A 19,269-nucleotide genomic window follows, 5' to 3' on the forward strand; every position below is an offset into this window, starting at 1 on the left:
AATGGTTCAGACTTAGCCTTGAATTACTGTAGTTGCTGCAGATTTTTGTGGTCATGGACAGTATCAATAGAAAGTTCAAAACAAGAAACAAATGATACTTCTACAGTTCCTGGCAGACTTGTGCTGGAATTGCAGGTCCAGAATATATTGCTTTAAAGTACATATTTTAATTTGACTGCATCCAAAAGAATATATACAAACATTTAGTGCAGACTGGCATTGCCTTTAACTGCTTTCATTCTTCATTAGCTTTAACATTTTCCTTTTTTCTTACATTCTTTATGAAAGTTTAGTGAAAACTCACTTCTGCTTATGTGTGAAGCTCTTCAAGGTAGCTGAAATCTTTTTTCATTTAAAGCTTGGTGGTAACTATCAAAGGGATTTTAGTATGACTGTTCTTAGTTAGGTATTATTGATAGTTCTCTCTTGCAAATCTTTATCTTGTAGTCACAAATGTACTTAGTTAAAATCTTCCTGTGTTAGCAAACTGCTTATTCTGCAGGTGTAAAAGAACTGGGGGTTTTTTGTTTTGTTTTTTTGTTGCTCTTAGAGGTGTTTTTTCAGAGTAGCATTTTACCTGACCAGAAATGTGAGCTGTGCTCTCAGGGTGTTTTATAAAAATGCCTGTACATAATGAATGTTCAGGTAATTTTGCAGAGGTGTTATGCCAGCCCTGTCAGGATAATATGAAGGCCAATTTATTAGCATGCAGATATATTGTCCCACACAACATTTCTATTGTCGTGAGTTCAACAGTTTGTTGTGGTAGGTACTCTGAACAATTTTTGGTTTTGTACTGTTAAAGTAAATTTTAATAGATTTCTTAGTCTCCAGTAGCAGAATTTGTTCCACATAGAAGAGCTATCCAGGTGCATGTCACTGCAGTTGGTGAACTGACTGCTGAGGCAGTGGAACTGTCCTTATGGAATTCCAGCAGTACATCTGTGACTTTGCACCTCTTGGAATGATGCAGTATCTGCACTAGCAGATGCATTGTTTTCCAAAACACTGATTTCAAACCCTGGTCAATAAAACACCAAGCATTGAATATCATTTCTGAGACTTAGGTTAGTTTTTGTCAGGAGTTCCCTTCCTCTGAGTGGTGGCCATTGATTGCCAGTGTTATAATAGACAATCAGATTTCCCAAATGATGCCAGACAGATCTGTGCCTTGTGAAACCTGGCACAATAAGTATGTTCATAGTGAGAGTGAATGACCCAGTTCTTTAAATGCCTCTTCTGTAATTGGAAGCTGAAGTAGAATTACATGCTTAAATGCAGAATGAATCATAAATCAGTGATTATTTGAGACAGATTTCTTACAAATCGGCATGTTTTTAATCTGCTCCCCCAAAATTCCTTAGTTACAGCTACAGTTTATATTGTCAAACAGTAAGACCTATGATACCAACAGATATTACTTACATAAAGGGGTTTGATATGCACCTTCAGTTTCTATTACTCTTGCTTGTTAAAATTTAAGATCAATAGTGTGGCAGATGTTGGCACTACATTGTCATTTAACAAGTACCATGTAAACTGCTTTAAAATAATAAGATTCTGCCTTTCTTTTCTGGAAAAAAATTATTTAGGGCAGAGGAATCTTGCCTATCCCTGTCAGCTTTTAGTTACAAGACTGGCTTTGGAAACTGTAGCAAGGCAGCTTATTGGTCTCTTTTTTGATGTGGGTAGCTTTGTCTAGGTCTGTGCTTTTCCACAATGCATTCATTGAGTTTTACACTTTTATGTATGTTGAACTTGGAAGTGTTTGATGGAAAGAAGAGCAACATGTGAATATGTGACTTCGTGAATAGTATCTGGGGTATCAGTTTAGTGAACAGCCTCATGACATGAATGTAGAACTGTCACATACAACAGCAGGGACATTATCAGCTGATAGCACAGAAAGGAAGATGGTACTCAAGTATTTCCAAGTGAATTGCTGCTTACAGTCTTCCTGTTGGTGTGCTATGGGCTGAAGTAAACCTCATCTTGCTGATAATTTTGGATTTTTTTTGCCTATCCATTAAAGATTGCTATTGGAATGTTCCTGACAAAAAGTCAATGCCATTATTCACTCATCTTGCTGGGGTAAAAAAGGAATGCAGCAGCCCTGCAGTGCAGATGGTCCCTGCTATAGAAATTATCCTTCAGTTTTGCTCTGTGAAGGTGCTGGTGCTTGAAGGGCCCGTGGGATACAGCACTGGGCTTTGTTCACTGCTTCTGTCTGTTACTGTGCAAGGAGTTTAGTGGATGCTTGGCTGTAGAGTGTATGTAGAGTTAACTGACTTCAGATGTGAGTTTTGAGTGTTAGTTTTTATAGGCCTCTAAATTTAAAGTGTGTTTGAAGATGTTCAGTTCTTTTGAGTCAGATAAGAGTGTCTGCTGCTTTTCCCAGACTGAGTTTTTTAGCCTTGTTTCTGTGGTACCAAAAGCTTATATTTGAGAATCTGTAGCGAGTCCTTTTCATAACTTCATGTGTAGCTGTTAGGTGCTCTGTTTACAAGAATAGGTGGATATTTATGGTGGCTTATATAATGTAGGCTGAGATTTTGAGACTTGAGAATTGTAATGTGGATGTGGAGAGATTCCAGGAGAGGACTTAGTCTCACTTCTGTGCTGCTTCTGGTTATGTTTAGCTGTGTCAGAGTGGTGTTTGTGCTGTGCTGTCAGTTGGAATTGTATGCTCAGGCTGAGGAGTGTAAAAAGTGATTCAATGAAAGCAAAAGGAACTTAAACTTTACAAAGTGAACAGTAAAATAGTGAAACTGTTCTGAATAGGTTTAACTTAACATCTGCTGTTTGAATAGGTACCAGACATGGCGGGCTACCCTCACATCCGTTACATTTCATCGGGATTGGATGGAACATCATTCAGAGGCCCTTTCAGGGGCAATTTTGAGGTTTGTAATAGAATAAAACTAGATATATGTCAAAATGTGTCATGAGGGAATATGGGGAGGGTGTATGATAGAGCTAGTTCTGTACATAGATGGAAAATAATCATAAAGAAAATATCCTTTACTTACAGAGTGCCCTTACCATTGTAGAGTGGAACAAAAGCAAATTGCAAAGTTGGAAAAGGTGCCCTGGCAATGCAGGTTAGGTGGCAGTGACCTGACATCTTGCTCTGCCCACCAGCCATTGGTAGGACTGAGTAGCACATTCTGGGAGAAGGCAGGGCTGTCTCTGAGTGCCAGGATCCTCCAAGTGAGGCTGAATCTTGGCCATGCTAACAGTGCTGTCCTGTTGAATAGTGCAGGAATTGAAATGGAATGAAGGAAAAAAGCCAGGAGAACATAAAAGGTATCAGATGCAGAGAGTTAATGACCTAGTCCACTGAAAATCTCTACAGTGACATCTCATGGTTCTAATAAACTTATTGCTGGAGAAGAATAAATCAGTCATTGTATTTCAACTTAAGCAACTTTATTTTTTCCTCTTCAGACCCTTAATGACTGTTAGAAAGCAAATATTTACATAGCATGTTTTAATTGCCTTTTTCCTCATTAGACACAGAAGTATGTGTGAACATACTGATAGCAATTCCTATCTGACAAATGCTCTCATTTTTTTTGTCATAAAGTAGTATTTCCCTAGAACTTAAAATACCAGACTGTGTTGTGTGGGTTTTTCTACAGAAGCCCATCACTTTTCCCACACAACATACTCTTTTTGGCTTTGCCCATGGTTAATTAAGTTGGGAAATAAGAGTTTGTCATTCTAAAAATGGGTTAGAATAAAATTAATACTTCCTCAATGTAGTTGAAAGAATAGTTTTTAAACTGTTTATTCCTTCATGGTTTTTAGGAGCTGATTCACTTGGAGGAACGACTAGGCAATGTTAATCGTGGAGCAACACAGGGAACTATAGAAAGATGCACATATCCACATAAATACAAAAAGGTGAGGATTTCTCAAATTGTGCCATGTCTGTAATATTTGTTTGAACTTGTAATGTGAACAGTTAGTTTAAGCCTGCAGAAATGTCAGCTTCAAAGAGGGCATGTTTCCTGTATCTTGAAATTTCAAGGATTGTAAACAAAGCTTACAGTGCCACTTGTTTCACAAGGAAAATTTAAAATTAGTTCCTTAGATAAAGAGCTACTGTGATGTGATAAACAGGAGTGCTTTGATATGATTAACTTGTCCAGTAGTTATGAGTAGCTTTGTGAGTAGTGAAATAACGGCTGGTAATAGCAAATAACAGACTTCAGTGATAGCTCACAAACTAAAGCTTTGTTTGCAGTAAACACTTTGCAGTGCTTCCCTGCTTGGTATAAATGAATTTAACCTTTACTTTGAACACATGGGGAAGACTGGAACACCAGGAGGTTTTGAACTGGGGTACAGAGTTTTGGTAACTGGGTTTGTCTCTGATCGAGAGTTCAGCCTATGGCAAGATACAATCCTATCCACGTGACACTTTTTTCATACTTGATAAATAGGTTGAAAGGATTTTTGTTTGCCTCTACATGAATGAAATTAAGATATTTAAACATAGACAATAAGTAAAAGGACTGGTTCCAGTAGACTTTTGTAATTAACAGTAGTTAAATCTGAAATGTCCTGGGTTTTGCTCCAAGTGCTGGATCATTTTGATTCAAATATATTTTAATAAGTATTAAAAAATGTTTTCAAAGAAATATGTGTTGAATATGTATCAAAAACAGATTTTACTCAGTTTGTCAATAATGTCATCTCTACTAACAAGGTAACAACTGATTGGTTCTCACAGAGGAAACTGCACTGCAAACAAGATGGGGAGGAAGGAACAGAAGAAGACACAGAGGAAAAGTGCACCATCTGTTTGTCTATATTGGAGGAAGGCGAAGATGTCAGGTAAATAACACTGAATATAATGTTAATGTTCTGGCTTTGGCACCATACTTGAATCTGGTGCCCTGCTTTGCAGTACTGCTTAGGTTAACAGTTACAGTTTACTACTGCATTGAACTAATACAATAAAACAAGTTGCACTTGAAAATGCACATTGTTCAGTCTGTATTGTCATTAGGTAGAGTGTGGGTTATTCCTTAGTTTGACTGTGTTATAACATGAGCCCAAGCTGATGCCCTGAATTAATCAGGACTGTCACTGTTTCTGGAGTAATGCTACTTAAACTGCAGCAGGTTTAAATGAGGCTAATATGGCAGAAGCCAGTTGATGCTTGACTTCATTGCCCATATCCATTTCTTTGGAACTAGACAGAATGCATGTGCAACTGGAAAGGCTATGAAACCTGGGAAAACAGAGCAGGCCTCAGTAGCAAAGCCCACACTGTTTTTTTTCCCAATGGGGTGTTGATATGGAAATGCTTTATTAACACTGATGTTTTTGTGTTCTGATGACAGGCGCCTTCCCTGTATGCACCTTTTCCACCAAGTATGTGTAGATCAGTGGTTGATTACTAACAAGAAGTGCCCCATTTGCAGAGTGGACATTGAGGCTCAGCTGCCTAGTGAAAGTTGACACTGCTTTCCAGAACTCTTGTCCTCCTTGTCACTCCCTCTCATCCTTGCTGGTACTGCAGTCAACCAAAGATGGCATGACTTACCTGCGCAGATTTGGAAGCATTGAACCCAGAGTGCTGGCTCTGCTATATGGTACAACTAATGCTAGACCTACAGTTTATGTAGAAGACAGTTGAGTTTCAGTGTATTTATAAATTTGTTTTGTTTTACATTTTTTTCTTTAAATTCATTACTGTATTTTTGCATGGTTCCTTGTATTGCATTTGTTTGCACATATTATGGGCTTTGTGACCCCAGACTTGCAGGCGAGATTAGCTGCTTTAGTAAGTAGAATTGTGTGGTCTCTTTTTTGGTTTGTTTTATGTAGTATCAAGCTTTGAAAGTATGATTTCACTCATTACTAACCTTGAATTCCTTAATTTAATCGATCATATATATTTTAGTTGAAATGTATAAAGATCATCTAGAAAAGGATAATATTATGTATTGAGACATTCCTTAATTAGGAAAAAATGGCTGCTGTATATTTACAAGATCAGTTATGAGTCAAATAACATCCTTAATACTGGGAACAGAATATGAATTATATTCAGTTTGACTGATACATATAGCATACTCATCACCAGAGTTTTTGTCTGATCAGATTTTTGTGTTCGTTTTAAAAATTTCAGCACAATGCAGATATATTTGAATGTCAATATTAAACATTTAGACTGCTGTTCAGATTGTATTTATCATTTTCTTCTATGTCTAGAAATTTGAATCCCTAACTTAAATATATGCTGCTGTGAAACAGCTCTTAGTGAACACTAAATGTTGATTTCAGTTAGCTGGATTGTAGATACTTGCAGACTGAATGAGTTATTAGGGATATGGAAAAAGAGCTTAGAATCTGTTTGGTCTTCTGCTAACTTAAGTTGAAGTATCTGCGCACATTGAGGGTTGGTTTTTTTGGGAATTTTTTTTTTTGCTATGTTTTTGTTTATTTGTTTGGGTTTTGTTGGTTTGTGTTTTTTTAAAATATAAAACCATTCAATAAGGACTTAAAGCTGCAGGGTTTTTGTTTGGGTTTATATACGTGAATTCATAGAATTTCTAAGGATTCCAGGCTTGTCTTGGGATTTTTATTAGATTGAAAGTTAATAAAGTTAGCTAAATCCACTTGTCTCTTGTTTTTATTTTTCATTAGTAAGTTGAAAGCCTGTAAAATTCCTGTAGAAACTGAAACACAAATTATGTGGTTCCCTAGTTTTTGCCTTGATCATAGATTCCCTCTTTATAAATTACCAACAGTCCATCACTGATTGAAATCTTTTCTATAGTTAAGATTTGCTGCATAATATAGTATATAGAATTAAGTTATAATGTACTAACATTTTGCCTTTGAAGGAGGTTTTAGTCCATATCAGGATTCCAGTTGCTCATCAACATTCTTTCACATCTAATAGATTATAGTTTATTTAAATGTGCTCAACATTGCAAAGTGCAAATGTGCAAAAACATTGAGACAGCATTACTGTCACTTTGGAAAAAGATGTTCCTTGGGGATCATATATGAACATGCCAATTAGCTTGCATTAAGCCACCTGCTTTGTAAGTGGATTGAATAATAAATACTTTCAGTTCCTTGTCTTTGTCTCTCATGATCAGATTACGTGTAAAACGGTTTACAGTAAACCTAGAAGATAAATTCTTATGTTTACACTAAAAATCCATTTATGAATATTACCTTATCGAATTTGATGCCTGTTTCTGTATGGTTAAAGCTGCTTCCCTTTTATTTGATTTTTTTTTTTACCTGTTAGTAGTAGCATTTGCAAGTACAGTGTCTATTGCTGGCAACAAACTTCACACCTCTGGCACTGAGGCTTTAAACAGAGAAATTTTATTCCAGCATGTGTGATAAATGGACCTGCTCAAGCTTAATGGCATTGCTGAAACGGAACTTAAAACCACTTTGCGCTTGTATGATGGGGGATATGGGAGAGAGGCAACAGATTGAACTGCTTCAAAACGTGACTCGGGTTTATGCTAAAGCTTCTTGAACATTCTGGCTGTAGGAAACTGAAAGTGACTGCAAAGTTGAAGCTGCATTAATCTGTTCACTGCTAAGAATGAATAAAAGTAACTGGAAGGACTGAACAGACACATTGTGTTTTCTAGTGACTGTTGAAAAGAAGTTAATTGACCACTAATGCTTCAAGACTGATGATACTCATTTCTAAAAGTTTCCAAGAAGGTACTTGAGAGATATGGGAAAAAACCCCAGGGCCGCTGAAGTTACTGAGACCCAGGGTGTGTGATAGAATCTATTTTGGCTTCCTTACAGGACAGAGAAGCACAGATTTGGGGGGATTTTTTTTTCTTTTTAAAGAAATATTTTATGGGTCTAATTTGAGTGCCTGGTACTAGAGGTATTTTAGTGATCCATGAATTGATTTGTTATATAATAGCTACTGATACTGTCTTGCTTTTAAATGTATGCATAACGTTGTAATGTGATGCTGAACACTTAGGTATTTGTCAGGAATCACAGTGTTCTGATCTTAATGCTATTGCAGGGGCTAAAAAGCTGCAGCTTAATTCTGTTCCAGAAGGTTGTGACTTAACCATAGTTTAAGGGAAGGAAAAGGAATAGGCGTCTCATTTTGAAAATTTCCACCACTTACTGTGCTTTATATGCTTAGATGCATTGCCTTAAGTTTTCTGCAGCATCTTTAAAGATAAGATTCTCAACAGTATGCATCAAATTACTTTTCATATAAAATTCCATTGTCAAAAGAAATCCTTTTGTATGCAATAAATAAAATGTTAGACTGGTATCATTCAAAAACTGTTTCTTTTGCAATTTTTTCCCCCTTCCCTTGTCTTGCTCTTGAAGTCTTGATCCGTAAACATTTTCGTTTACACGTATTTTACTGCAGGTACTGCCTAAGAAGAAACTGTTAGTGAAGGATCAGCGTTCAGCTGAAGTTAATTATCCTGCTAAATGGGAACCTTGGAATTCAGTGCTTATTTTAAGAGTGCAATTCTGGAGAATTGCAAGTAAACTTTTCTGTTGGTTTAGACAACGTTGAAGTTCCTGAATCTCGGGACTCGTTATTGAACCTTCGGCTGCCTGTCGCGAGCGGGGAGCGCCCGCGGGGAGGCGTTTGGGGCCGTTCGGGCGCGGTGCCGGTGCCGGTACCGGTGCGGTTCAGGTTAAACCCCGCCGGCCCCTGAGGGAGCCGCTGTGCCCTCCGCACCGGAAGCCGCTGCAGCCCTTTCCTGCTGGGGCGGGGCCTGTGCAGACGGACCAATCGGACGCGTGCATTGTACGAAGTTGTCCAATAGTAGGGCAGGACAGTGTTTAAATGGAGCCGCGGCAGCGTGCGGCAGCGGCCACCGGTTTAGCTGGAGAGCGGAAAGGTTGTGTGCGGAGCGGCGACAGTGGCCCCCCTGTGTCCGTGTCCATGGCGCTGCAGGTGACACGCCGTGCCCCTGTGAGTACCCCTGTGAGGGCGGCGGGTGGGCCGCGGGGGCGACAGAGGAGCAGCCGGGGCGAGGAGTGGGGGGGCGGTGGGCGAGAGAGCGGCCGCCGGTGGCCGAGGGCCCCGCCGGTGTTTGCCCTCAGGTGGCGCGGGGGCCGCAGCCTGGCCGGCGGGGGTCCGGGGGCGGCCCTCAGGCCGGCGGGGGTCCGGGGGCGGCCCTCAGGCCGGCGGGGGTCCGGGGGCGGCCCTCAGGCCGGCGGGGGTCCGGGGGCGGCCCTCAGGCCGGCGGGGGTCCGGGGGCGGCCCTCAGGCCGGCGGGGGTCCGGGGGCGGCTCTCAGGCCGGCGGGGGTCCGGGGGCGGCTCTCAGGCCGGCGGGGGTTGAGGAGCGGCCCTCAGGCCGGCGGGGGTCCGGGGGCGGCTCTCAGGCCGATGGGGGTTGGGGAGCGGCCCTCAGGCCGTTGGGGGTGCGGGGGCGGCTCTCAGGCCGATGGGGGTCCGGGAGCGGCCCTCAGGCTAACCGGGCCCCCCGTACCTCGGCGGGTGGGGCGGCGGCCGGGCCGAACTGCGGCCCAGCGCTGGGAGGGGATCCCATTCCTGCAGCGCGGGCGCTGCCCCCGCCTCGGGCTGGCCTTGGCCGCCAGCGCCTCCCCCGCAGAGCAGCGGGGAACGTGGGAGTGGGAAAAAGCTAAAGCTGCCCTAGGGGGAGGCGTAGGCAGGGACTGCAGGAGCCTCGCTTCTGTCGCGATTGTCTAATGGGTTAAAGTGAACTCCACGAAAAAAACTGAAGCCTGGTGGTTTAATTGCTGTCCATAACAAAGAATATTAGTTTTTGCGTGTGCAGCACAGCTTTTCAATTCATACGCTATATGTTTAACCAGGAATTTGCTTTATGCATCCCCTGGGGGGCGCTACCAGAGTTACAAAGTGTGCAAGTGCGAGAGCTTTTAACTGCAGGTGAGCACTCTGACCTTAAAAAGTTTGAGATAGGGTGCATTGCCTACTTTTACAGCACCGTTTAGAAGCACAGTGCTCTGAACCTAGAGAGGAGACTTCTTCCTCTAAATATATGTATATATGTGACTAAGAAGTAAAAGCTGGTTGAGTAATGCATAGTTGGTACAGTGGTGGTAAGTCTGTAATGGAGTCAGGCATTGGAAAGTTGTTGGTCTCTGAGTCTTAAACTTCTGCAATTTTATCATTTTAGATCGCTAGAGGGACGGAGAATGCTGTGCCTGACCTTAGAAGTAAAGCAAAAACTCAAGTGACTGGCAAAAGGTCTGCTTTGGAGGAAATAGGAAATAAGTTTGCAACAAGAGGAACACACATATCTAAGGTAAAGGAACATTTGAAATCTCTACACAGGGAGAAGTTGGATTGCTGCCCTGTACTAATAATAAATGTTTTCTCTACAGAAAACAGAATGCCTCAAAGCATCTACAAAGCCTGTGAAAGCATCTAGCAAGGTGACAAATGGAACTGTACTGCCTAAAGCTCCAGCTGCTGTAAATGAAGCAAACAAAGAAACTGATGTTCCAAAGGTAGGAACTGATGATACTGTTCTTTAATTTGATTTGCAACTTTGAGCTCTACCTTCACAATAGTTTTATCTGTGGCTCTATCTCGTTCTCCTGCTGAAGAAACAGTCTCTGTACCGAGGTTTTGGTTTAATGCATGTTGTAGTTAAGCATAATGCATGATGTTCAAGCGGCAGCATGAGCTGCTGAAGTACTGGATGAAGTTTCTGCTTTAGCTGGCAATTACTGGAAGATGTTGGGATTCTGTGTTTGTGGTATATCAGTGGGAACTTGCTGTGCTGGAGCCCAAGCTTCCATCTAAAGAAGTTGCGTTGGTGACCGGTGAAACATGGAAACAAAGGAACAGTGAAACTTACCCAGTGGATCTGTGTTAACAGATGTGATCTGTTCCTTAGGCTCTGTCTCCTGTCCCTATGGATGTGTCCATGCAGGAGGAGGATTTGTGCCAGGCCTTCTCTGATGTGCTGCTCAACAACATCCAAGACATCGATGCAGAGGACTCTGAGAACCCCCAGCTGTGTAGTGACTACGTGAAAGACATCTACCTGTACCTGAGGGAGCTCGAGGTAGGGTGCCCCAGGGCTGCCCTGGTGTCTCGGGGGGTTGCCTGGCTGCTCACCCACCCCCTGTCTGTCCCCCCAGCTGCAGCAGTCCGTCCGTCCGCACTACCTGGACGGGAGGACGATCAACGGGCGCATGCGCGCCATCCTGGTGGACTGGCTCGTGCAGGTGCACTCGAGGTTCCGCCTCCTGCAGGAGACCCTCTACATGTGTGTGGCCATCATGGATCGCTTCCTGCAGGTGAGATCTCCCCCAGGCCATGCTCGGGAATTGCTCACTTGCTATGGTTGTCAAGGAGTTCAGGATTTAACTTGTCTTTAGAAATCACACGATCAGCAGCATCTGCTCTGTCTTTAGAAATCACACGATCAGCAGCATCTGCTCAGCTCAACAGCTGTGACAGTGCAGCACCTTAACTCAGGCTGCTGCCTTCTTTGAGCCTATACAGACACCTTTGCCTAGAGTGACAACCTCATTCATCATTCTAAACTGATAAATATGAATCTGATTATCTAGAGTTTGACACTTCAAGGCCTGCATTTTGAATGTCTGTGTTGCAGAATCATCCAGTACCTCGCAAGAAGCTTCAGCTGGTGGGCGTAACAGCGATGCTTGTAGCTTCAAAATATGAAGAGATCTTGTCTCCTGATGTAGCAGACTTTGTTTATATTACTGACAATTCCTACACCAGTAATGAAATTAGAGAAATGGAAATGATTATTCTTAAAGAATTAAACTTTGACCTGGGGAGACCTCTTCCAATTCACTTCTTAAGAAGAGCATCAAAAGCTGGGGAGGTGGGTACTTTTACTCATTATCCAGCACTTCCCTCTATTGGTAAAGCCTATAAGGATCGCTTCTGGTGTTTTTATCATGTGACCTTTCCTCCTCCAGCTTAAATGCTGGATGAAGCAATGCTCAGCTCAGAAACTCCACCGTGTGGCCTAACACGGCAATGTCACTGTGGCAGCCAGTAGTATTTCACATTTCTATTCACTGATGCCCGTGTTCAGCCTTAGTGGCAGTAATTTTACTGTTAAACTAAGAAGCCTTGCTTTTAATCTTTTTAATCCTGGTGATCTGGGTACTTATTAGTAAAACACTAGTAGTGTTGCAGTTCTTTGTAACTTCTGGTTGTAAATATTGTGTTATTTAAGAATCAAAAGATAAGCTTTCTCTTTGACCCACCCCTTTTCTTTCTCCACCTCAGTAATTATATTCAAGTGACTGTCTGCACTTGAGGTGGGTTTCAGTTACCTCAGCAGACCACTGGGTAACTCAAATAAGTTTCTCCCTAAGTCATTTTACACCTCCCCTCCCTAGTCTGCTTTACAGAGGAGCATTAGTGTCCCTAATTGGGCACAGCTGTACCTGATACTGCAGATTTCTGTTATAATTCCTCTCTTGACTTTGTGTCTAAATTCCAAATGGCTGCTGGTCTTGATTTTGAGAGGAATGTCTGTTAAAAGGATGGTCCCTAAACTGTACTAAAGATTTTGCTATTTTTGTTTTGTTCTTTGAACACAATAAGCAATTCTAGTGATAATGCTAACGTGAAGTGAAACTGTGGATTAACGAGCTCTCACCCTGCTAGGCCGATGCCAAGCAACACACTCTGGCAAAGTACCTGATGGAGCTGACCCTGGTAGACTATGACATGGTGCACCACCGGCCCTCAGAGATTGCAGCTGCTGCCCTGTGCCTGTCTCAGAGGGTTCTGGGACATACCAAATGGGTGAGCACTTTAATCAAACTTGTTCTTCACTGTGGAATCCAGCTAATAAAAAAGTACTTTAAAAATCGTGTTTAGTTGGTGACAGTGCTGGTGCTGGAATGATGGGTGGGCAGCCTGATGCATAGTGGCAGGTAGAATAAGGAATGTACCAGTAAAAACTCACAATCCTTTCTCTGTGAATACTGGGGTACAAAAGGGGTTTCTCATGAAAGCTTTGAGTTACTGAAGCTACACTGTAAAAGTAGATTTTCATAGTTCTTGCAGTACATGTAGCACAATGAAGTTACGGACCATGAGTAGTAATTCAGCTGGTAGTTGCTTTTTTATCCTGTGCTCAGTCTAAAAGCATGGTCTGTGAAACTGATGTGTACAGACTTCTGCCCATCAGATGCCTCTGGATCTGTCATTTTAACTGACAGCTAGTTTCCAGCACTTGAGGCTCAGCTGTGAGCTTGGGGTGTTTGCTGCCTGAAGTGATTGTGCCTCAAGCAGCAATTCCTCCCTCACAAATCTCAAGTTTGTGACCATTTTGCTGCAGGGTACAAAGCAGCAGTACTACACTGGCTATGCAGAAGACAGCCTTGTGATGACCATGAAACATATGGCCAAGAATGTAGTCAAAGTGAATGAGAAGTTAACAAAATACACTGTAAGTATAACTACTTAAATCCTTTCTCTAATGTTATCAAAATTATCTTTGCTGCATATGGTAGCTCCTTAGGTAAATACTCTGTATGTTATCTTAAAGCATAAGCTGCTCTGACAAGCCTAGAAGAGGCTTTTGCATTAATGTTAACAGCAGCACCTTTTAGACAAATTGTGCTCTTGTTGCTTTGCAAAATGGTTCAGTGCCAGCCTTGTTTGTTTGCTTGTTTTTCAAGCAGACAGGCAAGCTGCCCCAAAATTACCTGCCTGAGTATCAATGGTGTATGCATGAAACTTTTGTGTATCTGTTCTCTGCAGGCAATCAAGAACAAGTATGCAAGCAGCAAACTACTGACCATCAGCACCATCCCTCAGCTGAACAGTGAGATCATCAAGGATCTGGCTGCATCGCTGCTGTGAAGCCCTGGGCAGCCAGGGCTGATGGGGTTTGCACTTTGTTTCCTGCTTTTGTACATAGCATTCCAGCTCCCACAGACACTTCTGACTCACACTGAAGGTGGCGTTTTAATTTGCTTTGTAATACAGCTTTCTACCTAAAAATAAAACTCCTTTCTTTTAAATATTGAGTGTGACTCTTTAAGGTACAACCTACATATTGAAATCTAATGTCCAAGTGGGACATTTGACTAAATAGGTGATTGTTACAACTTGCAGTTAAATGGGCTTGATTATTCTCTGTGATTGTTTCCAGAGAGCATCTCCAAGCTTTATATATTGCACTATATTTATTAACTTATTTCACTCTTAAGATAGAGGAGGCAGACAGGTTTTTTTGTTGTACCTTAAAGAACACTAAATATGTACTTCAGTGTCTTATTTCAAGAAAGTATACTGGAATTTTTTTTTTTTTTTTGGAGTTAGCCATCTTCAAGTGTGGGGAAAGATGTAGGCTATCTTTAACAGGTATTGCCCTTGTAAATCTTTGTGTTTCTCTGTGTGCTTAACAAAGGGAGTGAAGGTAGAAGAACTGAAAGTCTCCTGTAATGCTAACAGCTGTGCAGGGAATACAGATGTGGAATTGTGGCCATGACATCTTTTGAAAGCAGCTCACCCTTGACACCTCCACTTCCTGACAAGAACCCTCTTAGGTTTTTCATTATCTGTTTGCTTGCCCACATCTTCTTCCCCCTGCTTCTCCAATAAGCCTCTGTACCTGGGAACATAGAGTCAAACCCAGCACAAGGCAGTTCTTGTCACTTCCTTGGCACTTTGCTTGCTTTTGTCTGTGGTTCTAATCTAAGTGTCAGCATCTTTTTGTATGCCCAGGGAATACAAGCATATAAGTAATGCAACTTTTCTGCCCCAATGCCTCATGTATGTCTATTTGTTAAAATAATCTTGTACAAGTACCGTTAAAGCAGACCTTTTGATAGTACCCAGGTTATGGAACTCAGTACCTCCCTTCCAGCATCTCTTCATGAGTGTGCCTGGCTCTGATGTAGAAGGCAAGATCCCAACACTACAGAATTGCCCTAGACCTCTCAGTGCTCTCCTGTGGGAGGATGTTAAAATTTTCTCTCCTCAAGCAGGAGATCTTTCTCTCCCCTGGGATAAGTAAGCCTAGCACTTGCTGCAAACTGTCTGCTGAAAAATGTGCCTCATTCCTTGTGTGGGTATTATTCCTGCCTTGGAGTGAGGTCCTCGTTTCTGGCTGCCAGAAACAGCTGCTGTAGAAGATGGAGTTTGTGTACCTAAGTTAGATGTAGGCAATGCTTTGGGAGGGAGTGATTCAAGATTTTTAGCTGTATTTAAAGCTTATGCAACTTTTAATACCAGCATCTGCAGGGCTTTTTTAACTGCTCTTAAATGAGAGAATGAAATGCATGTCACTGCAGTTGGGCACGGGGAAAGTAATTTGGTTTGGAGTGAAGAAAGGGATTATTTCTTTAGAAGTCAGTGCAGTAAAATGCTGAAGCCATTGTTGTCAAGGGATCTGTTTGTATATGTGAGAACAAACTTCACAGAGAACAAACCTGTTGATCATCCTGTGTTTTATTTTATGGAGGATCAAAAGGCAAAGCAGGAATTCTCAGAACTGCAGGGCAAGCAACAGCCACTCTGGGGGAGGCAATCAGACTTGGGCAGTAAGACCTGTGCTTTTGCTATTTAAAAGGAGAAGGAGTAGTGCATATCTGTAAGTACCTGGCATAAAAATTCTAGCAGTACTACCTCATAAGAACAGTGGACTACTGCATTATACATTTATACATGTTTCTATCATAACCAGTTTTTATATACAGTATATAACTATTTCTGTAAATGTACAGCTCTGCATAAAGACACTTCCTATAACAGGTAGAGTATTAAACATAAATCCAACATGGGCCAGCCATATTATAATATAAATCTTGAAGAAGGCAACATTGTTTATCATACAGTACTATGTGGTTTTCTGTTTTAAAGTCTTACAGTGCCTGTTGGAGTCCCTAACACACCTGCAAACACAAACCAGTTCCATTACATCTCTGTACAGAATTAAATAGCCCATCACAGTAGTTTTTCAGATGGTAATACCCCAAATGAGCCTAAATCTTTTTGACATGTAGCAGCATACTTATTAACATGTTCCCCAGAATGATCTGCATTAGAGGAAATGTGCATTCAACATTATCTTCAGCAGATAATTAAAAAGGTTACTGATATTGAGCTGAAGGCACTTAATAAATACACCCCTTTAGAAGTCCCTGGTTCCAGACTGTAAAGCACCTGTTTGAGGAAGATGGTAGGTCTGAGCATTCTTCTAGGTGTTTAAACCAGGTTTTAAATATAATAAATAATTGGTCAGTTCATTGCAGTATGGTGCTGAGACAAAAATCAAAGTCTGTACTGTGGGAAACTCTTCCTGCTCATACACAATTTACTGGTGAAAATACTGCTGAGAAGGCAGACCTTGGAAGAACAGTGTCCTGAAGGCAGGGGAAACATCTTCAACCACTGGTACCTTCACGCCAGTTTTCTCTGACAGTCTTTTAAATCTTGGTGACATAATTGTTGGGAAACAGTCCTTGTTTCCCTCGTAGTCTTCCTGTCCACCAGCCAGAAGGATCTGTAACAAGGACAGCAAGGTAAGGAGTGAGGCTCTGGAAGCATTTCTGTGTACTTGGGGCAACCTTGCAAAGCTGTGCCCACTTAGTGAGAGCCTTTCTGGGAACGAATGAGGGGACAGGATTTTTGGAGTGTGTTCATCTTTTGGCCACATCATTTTGCCTTGAGGAGGGTGCTTTGGAGACCCAGAGTTGGAACCAGTTTATTACATTTTGCTTCTTGTGCTACAGCTGTGACTTAGGCTAATTTTCCTCTAGAGCCAGAATTAGTGTCTCGCTACGTGAGCAGCTCTGCAGTACCCAGTGACAGCTCCCTGGTCTGTGTGACATCCTGTTGAGTGAAGAGGTTGGACTGGGGTGGAGGCTTCTCTGCCCCCTGGGCCAGTATGGAAATTTGCACACCCCACAAGAGAAGATGAAGAGGGGTGGCTCAGGAAGTCCTGTCCCAGCTCCCTGTGCCCACAGCCCAGTGTGTCCGTACCTTCCTTGAGGATGTCGATGACGTCGTTGGCGTTGAAGCTGAGCTCGTCGGTGTCCTGCGCGTCGTAGGCGTAGAGCGCGCGGCACTGCGGCACCTGCGGCTTGGGCTTGGGCTGCGGCTTGGGCCGGCCCCCGGCGGGCGGCGGGCGGCTCGACGTCTGCCTGCGGACCCTGCCACACACAGCAGGGCTGTGAGACCCCAGCCCCAGCCCCAGCAACCCCTCTCAATGCATTCATTGCAAACAATGGCACACAAAGGGAAAATGCATTTTCTCGAATGTCACTACAATTAAAAATAGAGGTGCGAGACTTCCCTGTGAAAGGGACAGAGTTGCCGTTTCTTTCCTATGGAAATGGATGAGTTCCCAACAGCAGTTCCAATGCCTAGAAGACATTTAGTGCCCCAGCTGAAATGGAAGCAAATGTGTGCATGCAGTTCATGCATATCTTGGTATCTGCACAGCTCAGGCTGTGTCTCTCCCCTTGCCCCAGTGTCACCAGTGATTCACTTCTCAGTATCAAAAACAAAGTTCTAGCTCACAGGCTTGCTACTTTACCATTCTTGTGACTAAGCTGTAACAGACACTTGCATCTCTTTTAAGTTCCCTCAGCTTCCAGGGCCATCTATGGACTTGTTCTGTTATAGCCAACTCTGAAGCAGCAGGGAAAATGCTGCACAAACTGTCACAGCTGTGACCACTCCAAAGATTAGGAAAGGGAAAGAGGGAAGAAATGCCTTTTGCCAGCTCATCAGCTAATAAAGGCTGGAAGAGAGAACAGGTATTAGACTCAGTATGTCAGTTTAAAATTAATAATATGAATGACTAAAAATGGAATGATGTGGAGGAGAATGAACTGTGATCATGTCAGTAATGCCATGATAATGTAACATGGCTTTTGCAGGACAGGGTTACAGTTACTTACATGAAGTCCTAGGCTTAATTTTGTCAATAAAGCTCTGATCCTAACTTTGTAGTGATCTGTACCAGAAAATAAGATAAGTATGGATTATAACAGCACTTCAGTTCTCAGTGTATCTATGAGGGGAGAAATTTTTCTCCTGTTCTTCAGCATCTACTTACTGCCTTTGCTCAGGATAGGAAACACTGTGGAGACCTAGACCTAGGTACAGAAATTAAAGAATTCAGCACAGTGGAAAATAGCTCAGCTTTTGTGCAGCTGTGGTAGAACTCCACTATCTTGAATGAGATGTTTTGCTGCAGGGGGCAGCCTGCTGATTTTAATCCTGGTCCTGCACTGGATTGTTAGTATCACTGTACCCTTCTTACAGCTTTGCTAAAAATAAACCCAATTCTACTCCTTAAAAATTGCATCTACTTATATATCACTGGTTTTGAAATACTAAAGTCACACCTCTTCCAGCTCACAGCTTCCTTTTGCAAAGGAACTGTGTCTGAAATCCGCTGCTGAATAGAGTTATATTGTTTCTTTTCAGGGAATTAATAAAGGAGCTCATCATGCTCAGGCAGACAGCCTTGGGAATGTCACTTTCCTAGGAGTACTTGGGTTTGTCACTGCTGCAGAACAGCTGGCATGTTGGGTTTTGCTTTTATCCTGTGGCTGATGTGGTTTTGTTGTTACATGAACTGTAGTCTCAAGACCAAGTAAAGTCTAACATTAGTAACAGAGTTAAGGAAGAAGCTGACATGTGACAAGAACCTTTCATCACTAAAAGCCATGGAAGTTATTACAAGATGGAGATCTGTCTGTTAGCATGTGCTGATGAGTTTGAAAGTGGTAAAATAAGTAGCAGTGGCTATTTCTTTCTGATTTCTTTCTTATTTGAAGATTAACAAAGAAAAGCTCTAAATATGCCTGAAATATCTTATGGCTGACCCTTGGCACAGTGGGGTAAAATGACTGCATTTAGTACAACTGCACAGACCTCTGGACATGCCTGACCCTGCTTGAGGGCTCTGTGTTTAGGAACTGGAAAGCTTCTCCTTGGGAACCCTTGGGTGCACTTCTGACTCTCAAAATCTATCAACTGTGCACATTATGTTACTGTTTGATAACTGTGAGGTCTGTAATGCTCACTTACATTGTAACTAATCTACTTAATAATCAGCCTTGGTGGACAACACAGCAGAATAATGCTTAGGCCAACAGGGTAATTTAGTGCAGAGCAATAAATAAACAATAAACACTCCTCCTGCCCAGGAGCTTCTCTGCTGACTGACAGCTGAGACAGGGCTGCTGGCACAAAAAGTTGCTCTTGATATGGTTACAAATAAATGTACTTTTGCTGGCTCAAAGAACCCCCCTTCATGCAGATCACGGGA

The 19,269-nt window shown here is 42.2% G+C and overlaps 3 protein-coding genes across 11 annotated transcripts in view; 2 read left to right on the plus strand and 1 right to left on the minus strand.

Moving 5' to 3' along the window:
* RNF111 (ring finger protein 111) overlaps positions 1 to 8,308 on the plus strand; it is a 44,476-nt gene extending 36,168 nt beyond the window's left edge. For 2 of the 7 annotated variants that reach the window (XM_074549434.1, XM_074549435.1), the window contains 4 exons: positions 2,811 to 2,903; positions 3,811 to 3,906; positions 4,715 to 4,842; positions 5,355 to 8,308. In XM_074549434.1, the coding sequence (XP_074405535.1) occupies positions 2,811 to 2,903; positions 3,811 to 3,906; positions 4,715 to 4,842; positions 5,355 to 5,472 (435 nt within the window). In that variant the 3' untranslated portion in view covers positions 5,473 to 8,308. The remainder of the gene's footprint in view (positions 1 to 2,810; positions 2,904 to 3,810; positions 3,907 to 4,714; positions 4,843 to 5,354) is intronic. The other 5 variants (XM_074549437.1, XM_074549433.1, XM_074549436.1 and 2 more) reach the window with 5 other exon arrangements.
* A 487-nt stretch (positions 8,309 to 8,795) lies between these two features.
* Positions 8,796 to 19,181, plus strand: CCNB2 (cyclin B2). The gene is made up of 9 exons (XM_074549451.1): positions 8,796 to 8,956; positions 10,150 to 10,278; positions 10,358 to 10,483; positions 10,876 to 11,046; positions 11,123 to 11,281; positions 11,602 to 11,838; positions 12,636 to 12,776; positions 13,315 to 13,425; positions 13,740 to 19,181. The coding sequence occupies exons 1-9, from the start codon at positions 8,828 to 8,830 to the stop codon at positions 13,839 to 13,841; spliced, it is 1,305 nt and encodes a 434-aa protein (XP_074405552.1). The 5' UTR covers positions 8,796 to 8,827; the 3' UTR covers positions 13,842 to 19,181.
* Positions 15,419 to 19,269, minus strand: part of MYO1E (myosin IE) — a 76,624-nt gene continuing 72,773 nt past the window's right edge. For 2 of the 3 annotated variants that reach the window (XM_005487826.4, XM_026793924.2), the window contains exons 27-28: positions 16,968 to 17,137; positions 15,419 to 16,488 (exon numbers count right to left, since the gene is read on the minus strand). In XM_005487826.4, the coding sequence (XP_005487883.2) occupies positions 16,412 to 16,488; positions 16,968 to 17,137 (247 nt within the window). In that variant the 3' untranslated portion in view covers positions 15,419 to 16,411. Of the gene's footprint in view, positions 16,489 to 16,967; positions 17,138 to 17,592; positions 17,731 to 19,269 lie in introns of those variants that run through there. The other variant, XM_026793925.2, reaches the window with a different exon arrangement.

This window comes from Zonotrichia albicollis, chromosome 11 (assembly GCF_047830755.1).
Source record: "Zonotrichia albicollis isolate bZonAlb1 chromosome 11, bZonAlb1.hap1, whole genome shotgun sequence".
NCBI lineage: Eukaryota > Metazoa > Chordata > Aves > Passeriformes > Passerellidae > Zonotrichia > Zonotrichia albicollis.